Source organism: Tachyglossus aculeatus, chromosome 19 (genome assembly GCF_015852505.1).
Source record: "Tachyglossus aculeatus isolate mTacAcu1 chromosome 19, mTacAcu1.pri, whole genome shotgun sequence".
Taxonomy (NCBI): domain Eukaryota; kingdom Metazoa; phylum Chordata; class Mammalia; order Monotremata; family Tachyglossidae; genus Tachyglossus; species Tachyglossus aculeatus.
The window spans coordinates 23513466-23529312 of record NC_052084.1 but is presented as its reverse complement, the minus strand read 5'-3'; the positions used below and the strand labels follow the sequence as shown (position 1 = coordinate 23529312).

Genomic DNA, 15847 nt, shown 5'->3' with positions numbered 1-15847 from the left:
TGGGACAATTTAAAAGTAAGAGGAGTAATAATATTTATTAAACAAAGGGTCGAAGTTCTGAAACAAGTACTGCGAAAGAAATACATGGAAGAGATATAGACACGGTTCCTCACCCTGAAAACCTCACAATCTAAAAGTAAGGAGGGAAGCGAGAGTTTTCATACAGACACTTTAAAGAAAGGCAAACAAAAAGACAAAGATGATGACAATCAATCAATAGCATTTTATTGCGTGCTTACTATATGCAGAGCACTGTACTAAGCGCTTGGGAGCGTTCAATACAAAATTAGCAGACACATTTCCTGTCCATAATGAGCTTATGGTCTAGAGGGGAAGATAGACATTCATAATAATAAACTTAAAGATATGTATGTAAGAGCTGTAGGGTTGAAGTTGGGGCAAATATCAAATATCCAAAGGTCACAGACCAGTTCCTTTCCCGTCTTCTAATTTTTCTTCTCAGGGTTTTGTTGTTCATTTATCTTCATGACCTTCAGTCTGGTTGTTTCTGACCATTCCAATATGAAATCTCCCATTACAACCCAGCTAGCATGCTTCATTCCTTTCAACTGAACCTATTCACTGTACTTCTTTCCCAATAACTCAATCAATCACATTTTTGAGTGCTTACTGTGTGCAGAGCACTTAGTAAGCACTTGGGAAAGTACAATATAACAGAATTGGTAGACACATTCCCTGATCACAACTAAGAAACAGCATGGCCTAGTGGATCGAGTTTGGCCCTGGGAGTCAGAAGGACCTGGGTTCTAATCCCAACTCTGCCACTGTCCACGATGTGACCTTGGGCAACTCACTTCCCTTTACTCAGTTATTTCATCTGTAAAATGAGGATAATATTAATAATAATAATGATGGCATTTGTTAAGTGCTTACTATGTGCAAAGCCACCCAAATGAGGGACATAGACTGTGTCCAACCTGTTTAGCTTGTATCTATCCTAGTGCTTAGTACAGTACCAGGCACATAGTATGCACTGAACAGATACCATTATAAATGAGTGTACAGTCTAGAGGGGGAGACATAGATCCATATCTGTAATTTATTTATTTATGTTAATGTATGTGTTGTGGGACTGAAGGAGGAGTGAATAAGGTGTTCAAATCAAAGTACAAGGGCAATGCAGAAGGGAGTGGGAGAAGAGGAGAAAATGAAGGCCTTTTCGGAAAAGGACTGGAGAAGTTCTAGAGAGAGAGAGAAGGCCTGGAGAAGCAGCATGGCTCAGTGGAAAGAGCCTGGGCTTGGGAATGAGAGGTCATGGGTTCCATTCCCGCCTCCACCACTTTTCAGCTGTGTGACTTTGGGCAAGTCATTAACTTCTCTGTGCCTCAGTTACCTCACCTGTAAAACTGGGATTAAGACGGTGAGCCCCACGTGGGACACTCTGATTACCTTGTAACCCCCCCCCCCAGTGCTTTAAACAGTGCTTGGCACATAGTAAGAACTTAACAAATGCCATTATTATTATTATTATTATTATCAAAAGACCTCTTGGTGGAGATGTGCCTTTGATAAATGTCTGAAGGTGGAGAGAATGATAGTCGGTCAAATATGAAGAGGGAGGGCATTCCAGAACAGAGGCAGGACATGGTTGAGAAATGGACAGTGAGATGGACAAGAATGAGAAACAGTGAGTAGGTTGGCATTATTCGTTCATTCATTCCATCGTATTTTCTGAGTATTTCCTGCATGCAGTGCACTGTACTAAGTAATTGGGAAGTACAGTTCAGCAATAGAGGAGTGAAGTGTATGGTCTGAGTGATAGCGGGAAATCAGGGAGGTAAGGTATGAGGGGGCAAAGGGATTGAATGCTTTAAAGGCAAAGGTTAAAGGAGTTTCTCTTTGACGAGGAGATAGATGGGCAGCATTGGAGATTCTTGAGAAGTGGGGAAATGTGGACTGAAAGATTTTGTAGAGAAATGTAGAAAATGTAGAAGAACATTTTGTAGAAACTTGAAAGGAACAGGAGGATTTCAGGTTCCTCACAGGTCAGATCAACAATCACAGAAATCACAGTGGTGACCTTCTCAACAATCCTTCTGGGTTCTTCCCAGAGTGGAGCAAGGATCAGTGGGAAACCCGGTGTCATGGGAATGAGGCAGTGCCCCTTGGTGAAGGTAGGCCACAACGGGTGAATGCAAGTGGAGCGGTGGATGGATTCATTCATTCATTCAATCTTATTTATTGAGCACTTACTGTGTGCAGAGCACTGTACTAAGCGCTTGGGAAGTACAAGTTGGCAACAGAGACGGTCCCTACCGAACAGTGGGCTTACAGTCTAGAAGGGGGAGACAGACAACAACTCAAAACAAGTAGACAACTCAAAACAATACCATCAGAATAAATAGAATTATAGCTATATGAACTTCATTAATTAAATAAATAGTGTATGAAGTCCTGTGTGATTCCAGTACCAAACTTACCTTGACCATTGGCTTCTCTTCCCTCACACACACTGACACAAGCACATGCATTCTAGCACCAACTCCTGAGCAATTCCCCTGGATTGAAATGTTTATTTTGCTTTCCTGAGGAAGGTACTGAACAAAAAGAAGAGAATGAAGGAAGAAAAAGCCCACTGACATCTGGAGAATGGGAACATGAATCTCATCTCATTCTGGGATTGCATTATAAATGTGTTGGGTTTGGGGTTAGGATCTTGCTGATTCCGTGAATCCTGTGGGCTCCACCCTTTCCACTCTTTCTGGAACCTAATCACCCATGTCTCATTTTCTCTTGGTAGTGATGGATGATGGAGGTGACCAATGACAGCTCTGGAGGAGAGTTCATCTTGATGGGCTTCTCTGACCAGCCCCAACTAGAGTTGGTCTTATTCGTGCTTATATTGATTTCCTACCTCCTAACCCTTCTAGGCAACATAACCATTATTGTAGTGTCCCACCTGGACCTCCACCTCCACACACCCATGTACTTCTTCCTCTCCCATCTCTCCTTTGTTGACCTCTGTTTCACCACTAGTGTCATCCCCCAGTTATTATGGAACCTCTGGGGACCATATAAGACCATCACTGTTATAGGCTGTGCGGTCCAACTGTCTGTAGCCCTGGCCCTGGGCTCAACTGAGTGTGTCCTCCTCACCATTATGGCCTTTGACCGCTATGTTGCCATCTGTAGGCCCCTCCACTACACGACCGTCATGCACCCACGGCTCTGCCAGTGCCTGGCAGCCATGGCGTGGCTGAGTGGGATAGGAAACAGTGCAATCCAGAGCATCTTCACCTTCCACGTGCCCCGATGTGGCAACTGGCGTATTCCTAACTTTGCTTGTGAGGTGCCCTCCATGATCAAACTGGCATGTGTGGATATCCGAGTCAATGAGGTCGTGCTTTTCATTGCCACCTTGATCCTGGTCCTTCTGCCCATTGTTCTGATCGTGAGCTCCTACGGGTTCATTGCCCAAGCCGCACTGAGGATCAAGTCATCCCAGGCCTGGCAGAAAGCCCTGGGTACCTGTGGGTCCCATCTGCTGGTGGTGACTCTTTTTTTTGGTATGATCTCGGTCATCTACATCCAGTCCAGCAGCTCCTTCTCCAAGAGTTCAGGAAAGTTTCTGACCCTCTTCTATGCCGTAGTCACCCCCACACTCAACCCACTCATCTACACCCTGAGGAACAAGGACATGAAAGGAGCACTCAGAAGGCTTTTGGGAAAAGACCAAAGTTCAAGAAAGACCTAAAATATTGAATCAAATTGTTCTTGAGTCCTAGAGAAAGACTATGAGGTTTTCAGGCCTAAATCCAGAACAAAAGAATCTGCCTGGACCCTGGTCAGACTCCCCTAGGTCCTGAAGTCCCTCGCATTTCTCATTCTTCAACCGAAAATTTGGGGGCATCCTATTCATTCATTCATTCATTCAATCGTATTTATTGAGCACTTACTGTGTGCAGAGCACTGTACTAAGCGCTTAGGAAGTACAAGTTGGTGACATATGGAGACGGTCCCTACCCAACAACGGGCTCACAATCTAGAAGGGGGAAACAGACAACAAAACAAAACATGTGGACAGGTGCCAAGTCATCAGAATAAATAGAATTGAAGTTAAATGCACATCATTAACAAAATAAATAGATTAGTAAATATGTACAAGTAAAATAATTACAGTAATAAGCCTGTACAAGCATATATACAGGTGCTGTGGGGAGCATTGCCCGCCATGTCCCTCCACCTTTCTTGTTGCCAATACTCTGCAGATGAAGCCCAGGGATCTACCCAGGATCCCCGATCCTGAGATCATCAGGAACTAACCTTCCATCACCCTCCCAGGGCTGGCCTCAAGTAGCCCACAGAAAAAGTGCTCCTGCCTGCAGCCTCTCATGTATCTCCCTGGCACCTGGGGCTTCTCTTTCAGTTCCCAAGGGAGGCCAACACCAAGGTCTGGGATAGTTATGATACTTAATATATTCTTAATAGCGTAACAACCAAACCAACTCCAGGGAAGCAGCATGACTTATTGGAAAGAGCATGGGCCTGGGAGTCTGAGGACATGGGTTATAATCCCAGTTCCTCCACTTGTCTGCAAGGTCAACTTGGGTACATCACTTAACTTCTCTGCGATTCAGTCACCTCATTTGTAAAATGGGGATTAAGACTGTGATCCCTTGTGGGACAGAGATTATGTCCAACCTGATGAACTTGCATCTACCGCAGCACTTAGCTCAGTGACTGGAACATAGCAAGCACTTAACAAATGCCACTAAAAAAGTCCAGGTTGAACTGCTTTTCCTTGTATCTAATAATATTTCCTTCCTCCCCTACTACCTTCCCTCCCTGAGCCAAGACTCCGTATATTTCCCTGTAGGTGTTCTAGGCCTCACATTTTCTCCCTCTCAGGGCCAGGACCCTCGCTCCTCTAGACTCCTATACACTGGACTTCAAGCTTCCAGGAATCCACTATGATCCCTCCCTGTGTTCTGATTACATCCAAGGTCCACAGCACAAGCTCTCCCCATGTCCTGCTCTCCCAAGCCCACAGCTCACTTCTCCTTACCGCATTATGGCTGAAGGTTTCCGTCTTCCCCGAACATGAACTTTCTATTTCCTCCCCAGTCTTTCTCTCTGATTGATTTTCCAACGTGTTAGGGAAGGACACCAAGGAGTGGCTTTCCTGGCTTCCTCCTCCCTATCCTAATCACGGGGGCCAGTGGAAGTGGTCAACACATAGACACAACAGACAACTATTGCAAAATAAATTTCCAGCCAAAGAGCAAATAAAAAACCACCAGGGGGCACCCACCCAATGATTCTAAAGCTCTGTATACAGAATTTACACTTAATGTGTCCTGTAATCAGGGTATATATTACCGAATCTTCGCTAATAAATTTTCTCACCTTCACTACATTCACAGTAAGCTTTGGCCAGGTTATTATACATCAACATTCTGTAAAAATGTAAATATCTACATGAAAATCTCAATATTCTAGATATGGATAAGTCCAGAAGACAGACCAAATAAACAGATAAGAATAAGGAGGCAGCACAATCCAGTGGAAAGTATCCAGGAATGGGAATCAGGAAGACCCAGTTTCAAAATCCCAGCTTTGCTTCTGAGCTATTGTGAGATCTTTGTCAAGTCACAACCTCTCAGGGCCTCCATTTCCTCATCTGTAAAATGAGGATAAACTAGATTGGGAATCTTGTGTGGGACAGGGACTGTGATGGACCTCAAACTCGTGTGCTTAGCACATAGTAAGCATTCAATAAATATTACAATTAATATTTTAGTGAAATACTATCAATAGGGACAACAATTACTTATATTTTGTCTCTTATTTACTGGTGATTCAGTGAATGTACTAAAAGTTTGATAAAGTGGAAGAATCAATTCACCTGTTTGTATACTCAAAGAATCCTTAGCCAGTGAAGTAAAAATGATTGGAATTTTACCACAATTTGTTCGTTCAAGATAGTTCCACTAGTAGCTAGAGTGACTAGAGATGTTTCCTAATAGTTTGACCCAAATGATTATTGAGCCACTGGGGATTTGCCACACACTGCCTTCTGAGATGTTACAACCACGACCAATGGGGAGGTTTTAGAGCTGCAGAGATCTGGTCTTGGTCACAAAGTTCTCTGAATAATAATAATGATGATGGTGTTTTTTAAGCACTCACTATGTGCCAAGCACTGTTCTAAACTCGGGGTAGATACAAGTTAATCAGGTTGTCCCACATGGGGCTCACAATCTTAATCCCCGTTTTACAGATGAGGTAACTGAGGCACAGAGAAATGAAATGACTCACCTAAAGTCACACAGATGACAAGGCGGAGCCGGGAATAGAACCCACGATCTCTGACTCCCAGGCCCGTGCTCTTGTCACTAAGTCAAGCTACTCTACTCCACTTTACATGTCCCCTTGCCCAACTGCAGACTGCAACATTCACACTTTTCATGCCCTCCAGTCAAACACGTTAACGTTCTGGCATAAATAACTTAATCAGGTCTGAGACAGTCCTTGTCTCACAGAAGGCTAGTAATCTAAGGGGCAGGAAGAGCAATGATCTTATCCCCATTTTACCGGTTAGGAAACTGGAGCCCAGAGTGGTTGTAATTTACTCAAGGGCTCAAATCTGGCTTTCCTGATTCCCAATCCCATGTTCTGTCTAGTAAGCCATGTTCCCTTCCAGTTCTGCACTCTCTACTTCACTCTGTCCTCCAGATTCTGCAACCCCAGTGGATCAGCTTCTTCCTGCTACTTTGAAGATGGTTCAACTTTCTGGGAGGGGGAGGGGCAGGGGCCTACAGCATAAGGTCTCCCATGTCCTGCTCTTGCAGGCCCACAGTTTGCTTCTCCTCACCTTAAGGAGTGGTCAGCCAAAAAAAGGAGATGCACCTGCAGCATAGAGATGTCCTCCAGCTATGTTAAAATTGGTTCTTCAAAGTTGCACGACAGCTGTTGCAGAGACTGCAGAAAGAAAGTCTTCCATTTGCCCCATGGAAATCCATTCTGTCCATGGAGCATAGTTTTCCCTGATGGGCAAAACTGATGTCGCATTCTGTGGGACAGGAATGTGAACTATGGGTGTTGTCCTTAATGTGGGGCTCATCAGGATTGCAGTCTCCATGCTACAGGCAAATGGAATAACCTGATCATGGATTAACAAATACCAAATTCAATATGATCAGTTAAAACTGATATAAAAATAATCTCCTGGTTATGGGAGAGGCATCTAAGATTCCCACCTTCTGTATTGACATACTATGGATTCACACCCTACTTACTAAGATGGTTAATCAATTTACTTTCATTCATTCAGTAATATTTATTGAGGACTTGCTGTGTGCAAAGCACTGTCCTAAGCACTTGGGAGAGTAAAATACAACAATAAGCAGACACATTCCATGCCCACAACGAGCTTTCTGTTTAGAGAATATCATTGCTCACATCCGCTTTATTCATCATCATCATCATCAATCGTTTTTATTGAGCACTTACTGTGTGCAGAGCACTGTACTAAGCGCTTGGGAAGTACAAGTTGGCAACATATAGAGACAGTCCCTACCCAATAGTGGGCTCACAGTCTAAAACGGGGAGACAGAGAACAAAACCAAACATACTAACAAAATAAAATAAATAGAACAGATATATACAAGTACAATAAATAAATAAGTAGAGTAATGAATATGTACAAACATATATACATATATACAGGTGCTGTGGGGAAGGGAAGGAGGTAAGATGGGGGGATGGAGAGGGGGACGAGGGGGAGAGGAAGGACGGGGCTCAGTCTGGGAAGGCCTCCTGGAGGAGGTGAGCTCTTAGTAGGGCCTTGAAGGGAGGAAGAGAGCTAGCTTGGTGGATGGGCAGAGGGACGGCATTCCAGGCCCGGGGGATGACGTGGGCCGGGCGTTGATGGCGAGACAGGAGAGAACGAGGTACGGTGAGGAGATTAGCGGCAGAGGAATGGAGGGTGCAGTGTGGGCTGTAGAAGGAGAGAAGGGAGGTGAGGTAGGAGGGGGCGAGGTGATGGAGAGCCTTGAAGCCCAGGGTGAGGAGTTTCTGCCTGATGCACAGATTGATTGGTAGCCACTGGAGATTTTTGAGGATGGGAGTAACATGCCCAGAGCGTTTCTGGACAAAGACAATTCGGGCAGCAGCATGAAGTATGGATTGAAGTGGGGAGAGACACGAGGATGGGAGATCAGAGAGAAGGCTGATGCAGTAGTCCAGATGGGATAGGATGAGAGCTTGAATGAGCAGCGTAGCGGTATGGATGGAGAGGAAAGGGCGGATCTTGGCAATGTTGCGGAGCTGAGACCGGCAGGTTTTGGTGACGGCTTGGATGTGAGGGGTGAATGAGAGAGCAGAGTCGAGGATGACACCAAGGTTGCGGGCTTGTGAGACGGGAAGGATGGTAGTGCCGTCAACAGAGATGGGAAAGTCAGGGAGAGGGCAAGGTTTGGGAGGGAAGACAAGGAGTTCAGTCTTCGACATGTTGAGCTGTAGGTGGTGGGCAGACGTCCAGATGGAGATGTCCTGAAGGCAGGAGGAGATGCGAGCCTGGAAAGTGGGGGAGAGAGCAGGGCCAGTGATGAAGATTTGGGTGTCATCAGCGTAGGGAAGATAGCTGAAGCCGTGGGAGTTAATGAGGTCACCAAGGGAGTGCGTGTAGATCGAGAACAGAAGGGGACCAAGCACTGAACCTTGGGGTACCCCCACAGTAAGGGGATGGGAGGTGGAAGAGGAGCCTGCAAAAGAGATTGAGAATGAACGACCGGAGAGATAAGAGGAGAACCAGGAGAGGACGGAGTCTGTGAAGCCAAGGTCAGATAGCGTGTTGAGGAGAAGGGGGTGGTCCACAGTGTCGAAGGCAGCTGAGAGGTCGAGGAGGATTAGGACAGAGTATGAGCTGTTGGATTTGGCAAGCAGAGCAGGAGGTCATTGGTGACCTTTGAGAGGGCAGTTTCTGTGGAATGTAGGGAACGGAAGCCAGACTGGAGGGGATCGAGGAGAGAGTTGTTGTTGAGGAATTCGAGGCAGCGCGTGTAGACAACTCGTTCAAGGAGTTTGGAAAGGAATGGTAGGAGGGATATGGGGCGATAACTAGAAGGTGAGGTGGGGTCAAGAGAGGGTTTTTTTAGGATGGGAGAGACATGGGCATGTTTGAAGGCAGAGGGGAAGGAACCAGTGGAGAGTGAGCGGTTGAAGATGGAAGTTAAGGAGGGGAGAAGGAATGGAGCGAGAGATTTCATGAGATGAGAGGGAATGGGGTCAGAAGCACGGGTGGCCGGAGTAGCACTTGAGTGGAGGGTGGAGAGCTACTCTGAGGATACTGCTGGGAAGGATGGGAGAGTAGCAGAGAGTGTTGAGAGCCGGGGGGTTGGAGAAGGGGGGAAGTGACTTTGGGGAGGTCGGACCTGATGGATTTACTTTTGTTAATGAAGTAGGAGGCCAGATCGTTGGGGGTGAGGGAAGGAGGAGGGGGAGGAACCGGGGGCCTGAGAAGGGAGTGGAATGTACGGAAGAGCTGGCGGGGGTGATGGGCATTGGTGTCAATAAGGGAGGAGAAATAGTTTTTTCTGGCAGAAGAGAGCGCTGAGTTAAGGCAGGAAAGGATAAACTTGAAATGAACGAAGTTGGCATGGTGTTTAGACTTTCGCCAGCAGCGTTCGGCAGCTCGAGCATAAGAGCGAAGGAGGCGGACAGTGGCAGTGATCCCGGGCTGTGGGTTAGTGGTACGAGAGCGGCGAAGGGAAAGGGGAGCGAGTGAGTCTAGCTGACTAGAAAGGGTAGAGTTGAGAGCAGTAATCTGATCATCAAGACTGGGTAGAGAGGAGAGGGCGGCGAGTTGAGGTGTGAGGCACTCCGAAAGATGGATGGGGTCAAGAGAGCGGAGATCTCTGTGAGGGAGTAATATGGATTTCCAGGGGAAAGGAGTGTGAGTGAGGAGGCAGGTGAGAAGATTATGATCAGAGTGAGGGATTTCAGAGGTGGTGAGGGTGGACACAGTGCAGCTATAGGAGATGATGAGGTCGAGGGTATGACCAAGTTGTTGAGTGGGTGAGGTGGGGTGGAGGAAGAGGTTGGCAGCGTCGAGGAGAGATAGAAGGCGGGCGGCAGAGGAGTCGTCAGGGATATCCATGTGGATGTTGAAGTCTCCGAGTATCAGAGTGGGCATGAAGAAGGAGAGAAGGAAAGTGAGGGAGGGGTCAAAGTCGTTAAAGAAGTTGGAAGTGGGGCCGGGAGGGCGGTAGATGACGGCTACAAGAATCTGGAGGGGGTGGTAGAGGCGAACAATGTGGGCTTCAAAGGAAGGGAAGGAAAGGGAAGGGGGAGGAGGGATAGTGCGAAAGCAACATTGGGGGGCGAGAAGGAAACCGACACCTCCTCCTTTTCCGGTGAGTCTGGGGGAGTGGGAAAAGAAGAGGCCTCCACTGGAGAGAGCAGCAGAAGAGACCCTGTTATTACCTTATTATCTTCACGCAGTGTGGCTCAGTGAAAAGAGCCCGGGATTTGGAGTCAGAGGTCATGGGTTCAAATCCTGGGTCTGCCAATTGTCAGCTGTGTAACTTTGGGCACTCAAGCTCTCATCCTATCCCTTCTGGACTACTGCACCAGCCTTCTCTCTGATCTCCCATCCTCGTGTCTCTCCCCACTTCAATCCATACTTCATGCTGCTGCCTGGATTGTCTTTGTCCAGAAACGCTCTGGGCATGTTACTCCTCTCTTCATAAATCTCCAGTGGCTACCAATCAATCTGCGCATCAGGCAGAAACTCCTCACTCTGGGCTTCAAGGCTCTCCATCACCTCGCCCCCTCCTACCTCACCTCCCTTCTCTCCTTCTACAGCCCACCCTGCACCCTCCGCTCCTCTGCCACTAATCTCCTCACCGTGCCTCGTTCTCGTCTGTCCCGCCATCGACCCCCGGCCCACGTCAACCCCCGGGCCTGGAATGCCCTCCCTTTGCCCATCCGCCAAGCTAGCTCTCTTTCTCCCTTCAAGGCCCTACTGAGAGGTCACCTCTTCCAGGAAGCTTTCCCAGACTGAGCCCCTTCCTTCCTCTCCCCCTCGTCCCCCTCTCCATTCCCCTCATCTTACCTCCTTCCCTGCCCCACAGCATCTGTATATATGTATATATGTTTGTACATATTTATTACTCTATTTATTTATTTATTTATTTTACTTGTACATATCTATTCTATTTATTTTATTTTGTTAGTATGTTTGGTTTAGTTCTCTGTCTCCCCCTTTTAGACTGTGAGCCCACTATTGGGTAGGGACTGACTCTATATGTTGCCATCTTGTACTTCCCAAGCGCTTAGTACAGTGCTCTGCACACAGTAAGCGCTCAATAAATACAATTGATTGATTGATTGATTGATTCTTTGGAACTCAGTTACCTCATCTGCAAAATGGGGATTAATACTGTGAGCCCCCCGTGGAACAACCTGATTACCTTGTATCCTCCCCAGTGCTTAGAACAGTATTTTGCACATAGTAAGCATTAATAAATGTCATCATTATTATGATTATTAATTGCATCATTATTTCCTTGATGAAAAACAAATATTCTACTAAACCCCCAGGAAATCAAATTGGGATTGGCCCTTTTTCCTTTAACTGAAGGTTAAATTTGGGAATCCTCCCTGCCCCTCTCCCCCCAGCCCCAACCTAGAGATCATTATCAAGTAATCAGCAGGATGTGGGTGTCTCAGTGTGGCATGGAAATCTCACAAAGAGAAGGGCCAGGCTCAATATTATTCCCCACTCCCTCGCCTTCCTGGAGAGCTCCACCCTGGACACTTAGCAATTCAGGTTAATTGCTTCCATGGGATCCAGAGATTCGAAGGCCTCTGCAGAATTCACAATTCGCACCCTCTATATGGCTCCGCCAAAGCACCAATCTTCAGGGAATTCAGCAAAAATTTCCTTCACCCCAGCAGGGTTGCTTTTAACCGGAGTTCTGGAGAGAAGGACAATCTGCCTTTCCCAGTTTCCATTTCACTAGCCTTTCTAAGCAAAGGGATAAAGGCAGAGAAGAGAATCCTGAACAGTGTAACAACCCAGGGAGAGAGGCCAGGGGACAAAATTAAAACTTTACTAATATATCATCTGTTTTCCACCCAGAAATGGGCGATTCCTTCTCTGATCAAGCAATCAATCATTCAATCAATGGTATTTAATAATTATTATTATGGCATTTGTTAAGCGCTCATTATGGGCCAGGCACTGTATTAAGCACTGGTGTCGGTACAAGCAAATTGTGTTGGACCCAGTTCCTGTCCCACATGGGCTTACAGTTTCAATCCCCATTTTACAGGTGAGGTTACTGAGGCACAGAGAAGTGAAGTGACTTTCCCAAAGTCACGCAGCAGACAAGTGGTGAAGTCAGGATTAGAACCTATGACCTACTGACTCCCGGGTCCGTGCTCTATCAACTTTACCATGATGCTTCCCAGGGTTTACTATGTGCACAGCACTGTACTAAGCAGAACACTGTACTAAGCGCTTGGGAGAGTACAATACAATAAAATTAGAGGACATGTTCCCTGCCCATATCGAGCTTACAGATTGATTTCCAGGGGCAGAGATTTCAAAGTCTCACTTTTTTGACTTCTCCAGCACCTCCCACCCTGTCCAAATGTACCTGTTCTGAAGATCTTACTGCCACTCATCCTATCCTCATCTCTCCTGAAGCTTTCAGCAGGGAGTGGAGAATCCGAGAGTAATTCGTGATTTGGCCTTGACTGGGGAGAGGGGAGTAGGAAACATACACTTTTCTTCTGGGAACATGCACGGCCTAGTGGAAAGAGCACAAACTGTAAGCTCTGGGTTCTAATTCCACCTCCACCACTTGTCTGCCGTGTGACCTCGAGAAAGTCATTTAATTTCTCTGTTTCTCAGTTTCCTCTTCTGAAAAATGAGGATTAAATCCTGCTCCCTCCTGCTTAGTCCCTGTCCCGCATGGGCTCACAGTCTGTGTCCCAACTGATTGTCTTGTCTCTACCCCAGAACTTAGTACAGTGGGGTGTGTGTGTGTGTGTGTGTGTGTGTGTGTGTGTGTGTGTGTGTGTGTGTGTGTGTGTGTGTGTGCGCGCAATGGTATTTGTTAAGTGCTTACTATGTGCCAGGCACTGTACTAAGCACTGGTAAGGCACAAGATAATCAGGTTGGACAGAGTCCATTTCCACTTGGGGCTCGCAGTCTTAATCATCATTTTACAGATGAGGTAACTAATGCAAGAGAAGTTAAGTGGCTTGACACAGCAAACAAGTGGCAGATCTAGGATTAAAACCCAGGCCCTCTGACTCCTAGGCCCAAGTTCTTTCCACTAGGTCACTCTTCTTCTCCAGTACAATGCTTGGCACAGAGTAAGTGCTTAACAAAAATTATAATTATTCTGAGGAAAATATTCCTGTTGGATAGAAATCTAGAAATCTCCTCTTATGGTCCCATTCAGTCATTCAATCATATTTATTGAGCGTTTACTGTGTGCAGAGCACTGTACTAAGTCCCATTCCTCAGAGAGTTGGTTGCAAGGTTCAAGCTCCTTTTTATTAATTTCATTGAGAGAAACTCCCACATCAATAAAAGATCAATATCAACAAACTTTCCTCTTTACACCATTCAAAAATCTATGCAATTCAAAGATGAAATTCAAAGCTAAAGCAGGTGAGCCTTGGTCAGCCATCTCCACCCACTAATCTTTGCCAAAATTGAGATGGATAAAGCTTCCTCTAGTTTTCTTCTCCAAAAATGGAGGCAAGGATTACCAGGAAGAGAAGGAAGGGAACTGTGGACAGACTAGACGGTGAGCCCTTTGTTGCATAGGGATTGCCTCTATTTTTGCTGAATTGTACTTTCCAAGTGCTTAGTACAGTGCTCTGGACACAGTAAGCACTCAATAAATACAATTGAATAAAGGCGCATTCAGAATTCAGGACATAGGCAAAGGGACATGGTGTGACTCTAGTTGGTAAGTAATGGCCAGTGGTGAGTTTGTCCGCCACCAGCTCCACTGGGAATTCACTGTGCTATCTTGAGACAACTAAAAACTTATTGAAAAGCAGCATGGCGTAGGGGATAGAACATGGGCCCAGGAGTCAGAAGATAATTTGATCCAGTCCCCGCTCTGCCACTTGTCTGCTGTATGACCTTGGGCAAGTCACTTCACTTCTCTGGGCTTCAGTTCCCTCATCTGTAAAATGGGGATTGAGACCGTGAGTCCCAAGTGGGACATGGACTGGCTCCAACCCAATTTGCTTGTAACCACTCCTGCGCTTCATACAGTGCCTCGCACATAGTAAATGCTTAACAAACACCATTATTATTATTGTTATCTTTCTCCCACTTCATTTTCTTTGAAATGTTCCAAGCAGTAAAACGTAGAGCACTCAATGGACTGGAAGATCAATGAAAGTGTAAACAAAGGCTGAAGAGCAGGACTCTGCACAGATTTAGGAGGTGTGCAAGTAAACTCACTTTGCTGTATAAACCGCTGTTTCTGAGAGATACTCAAGGATGGATAGGGGAAAATCTGGAAATCAGAAGTGATAATAGGTAGGCAAGATAATCACATCAGAATCCCTGTCTCACATGAGACTAACAATCTTATGCGGAGGGAAGACAGATATTTAATTCTCATTTTATAGATGAAGAAACCAAGTCACAGAAAAGTTGTAACTTGCCTAAAGGCATTGAGAAGGCAAGTGGCAGAATCAGTAAAGGCAGTTTCTCCCCATCCATTGTCCTTATCTGTAGAATGAGGTAACACTGGGCGGTTTCTCCCTATACCCGGAAAAAAAAAAGCAGATCCCAAATACACTGTTATTTACCCAGTCCAATGACGTACAGCCAGTACTCTTCTCTGATATAAGTCCCTCCAGTTGAAGTGCTAAGGTCTTTGCCTCTCTGCACTTCTGAGACTCCTTGGGCCATGCATAATATCTCTTATCAGTCTTTCCTTTGAACCATCCCCTGCTGACAATGAATTAGATAAGAAAAAAACAAAACAGAACCAAAAAAAGAATCAGTGAGACTTAGTGGATAGAAAATGGGCCTGAGAGTCAGAAGGACCTAGGTTATAATCCCGGCTCTGCCACTTGTCTGCTGTATGACCTGGGGCAAGTCACCTAACTTCTCTGTGCCTCAGTTACCTCACCTGTAAAATAGGGATTAAGACTCTGAGCCATGAGGGACAGGGACTCTGTCCAACCTGATTATCTTGTATCTAACCCATTCCTTAGATCAGTTGTTGTTGTTTTATGCTGTCAAATTGCCTCCGACCCATAGCAATGCCATGGACACATCTCTTCCAGAATACCCCACTTCCATAAGCAATCGTTCTGATAATGTATCCATAGAGTTTTCTTGGTAATAATACAGAAGCGGTTTACCATTGTCTCCTTCCGTGCAGTAAACTTGAGTCTCTACCATCGACTCTCTCCCATGCCACTGTTGCCCAGCACAGGTGAGGTTTGACGTAGCAGATAGCCATTCACTAGCTAGCCACTTCTAAAGCTAGGAATGGAATGGATATGCCTCTGCTTGACTCTCCCTCCCACAGTAGAGATTGGTAGATTACTGGAAACTCTCCAGGTGCGACTCAGAGAGGTTCTTAGAGCAGTGCCTGGCACACAGTAAGGATTTAACAAATACCATAAAGGAATAAAAGAAAAAAATGACTGATGATCTAATTAACTGACAAGGAATTGGAAGATATGTACCGATATGTATACATCTTTAACTTATTTATTTATTCATATAAATGCATGTCTTCCCCCCTCCCCAAATTGTAAACTCACTGTGGGCAGAGAATGTGTCTGTTTACTGTTGTATTCATTCAATCATTCATTCAATCATATTTAT

At 45.8% G+C, this 15847-nt stretch overlaps 1 protein-coding gene across 1 annotated transcript; it reads left to right on the top strand.

The window, feature by feature from the left end:
* The first annotated feature begins 2767 nt into the window (after window positions 1–2767).
* On the top strand, window positions 2768–3715 carry LOC119940991 (olfactory receptor 2G3-like). Its single transcript, XM_038761413.1, has one exon. The coding sequence runs from the start codon at window positions 2768–2770 to the stop codon at window positions 3713–3715; it is 948 nt and encodes a 315-aa protein (XP_038617341.1).
* Window positions 3716–15847: the final 12132 nt, after the last annotated feature.

Bases quoted from the DNA above. Each gene is read 5' to 3' on its own strand.
- LOC119940991 (XM_038761413.1), top strand. From the start codon at position 2,768: ATGATGGAGGTGACCAATGACAGCTCTGGAGGAGAGTTCATCTTGATG.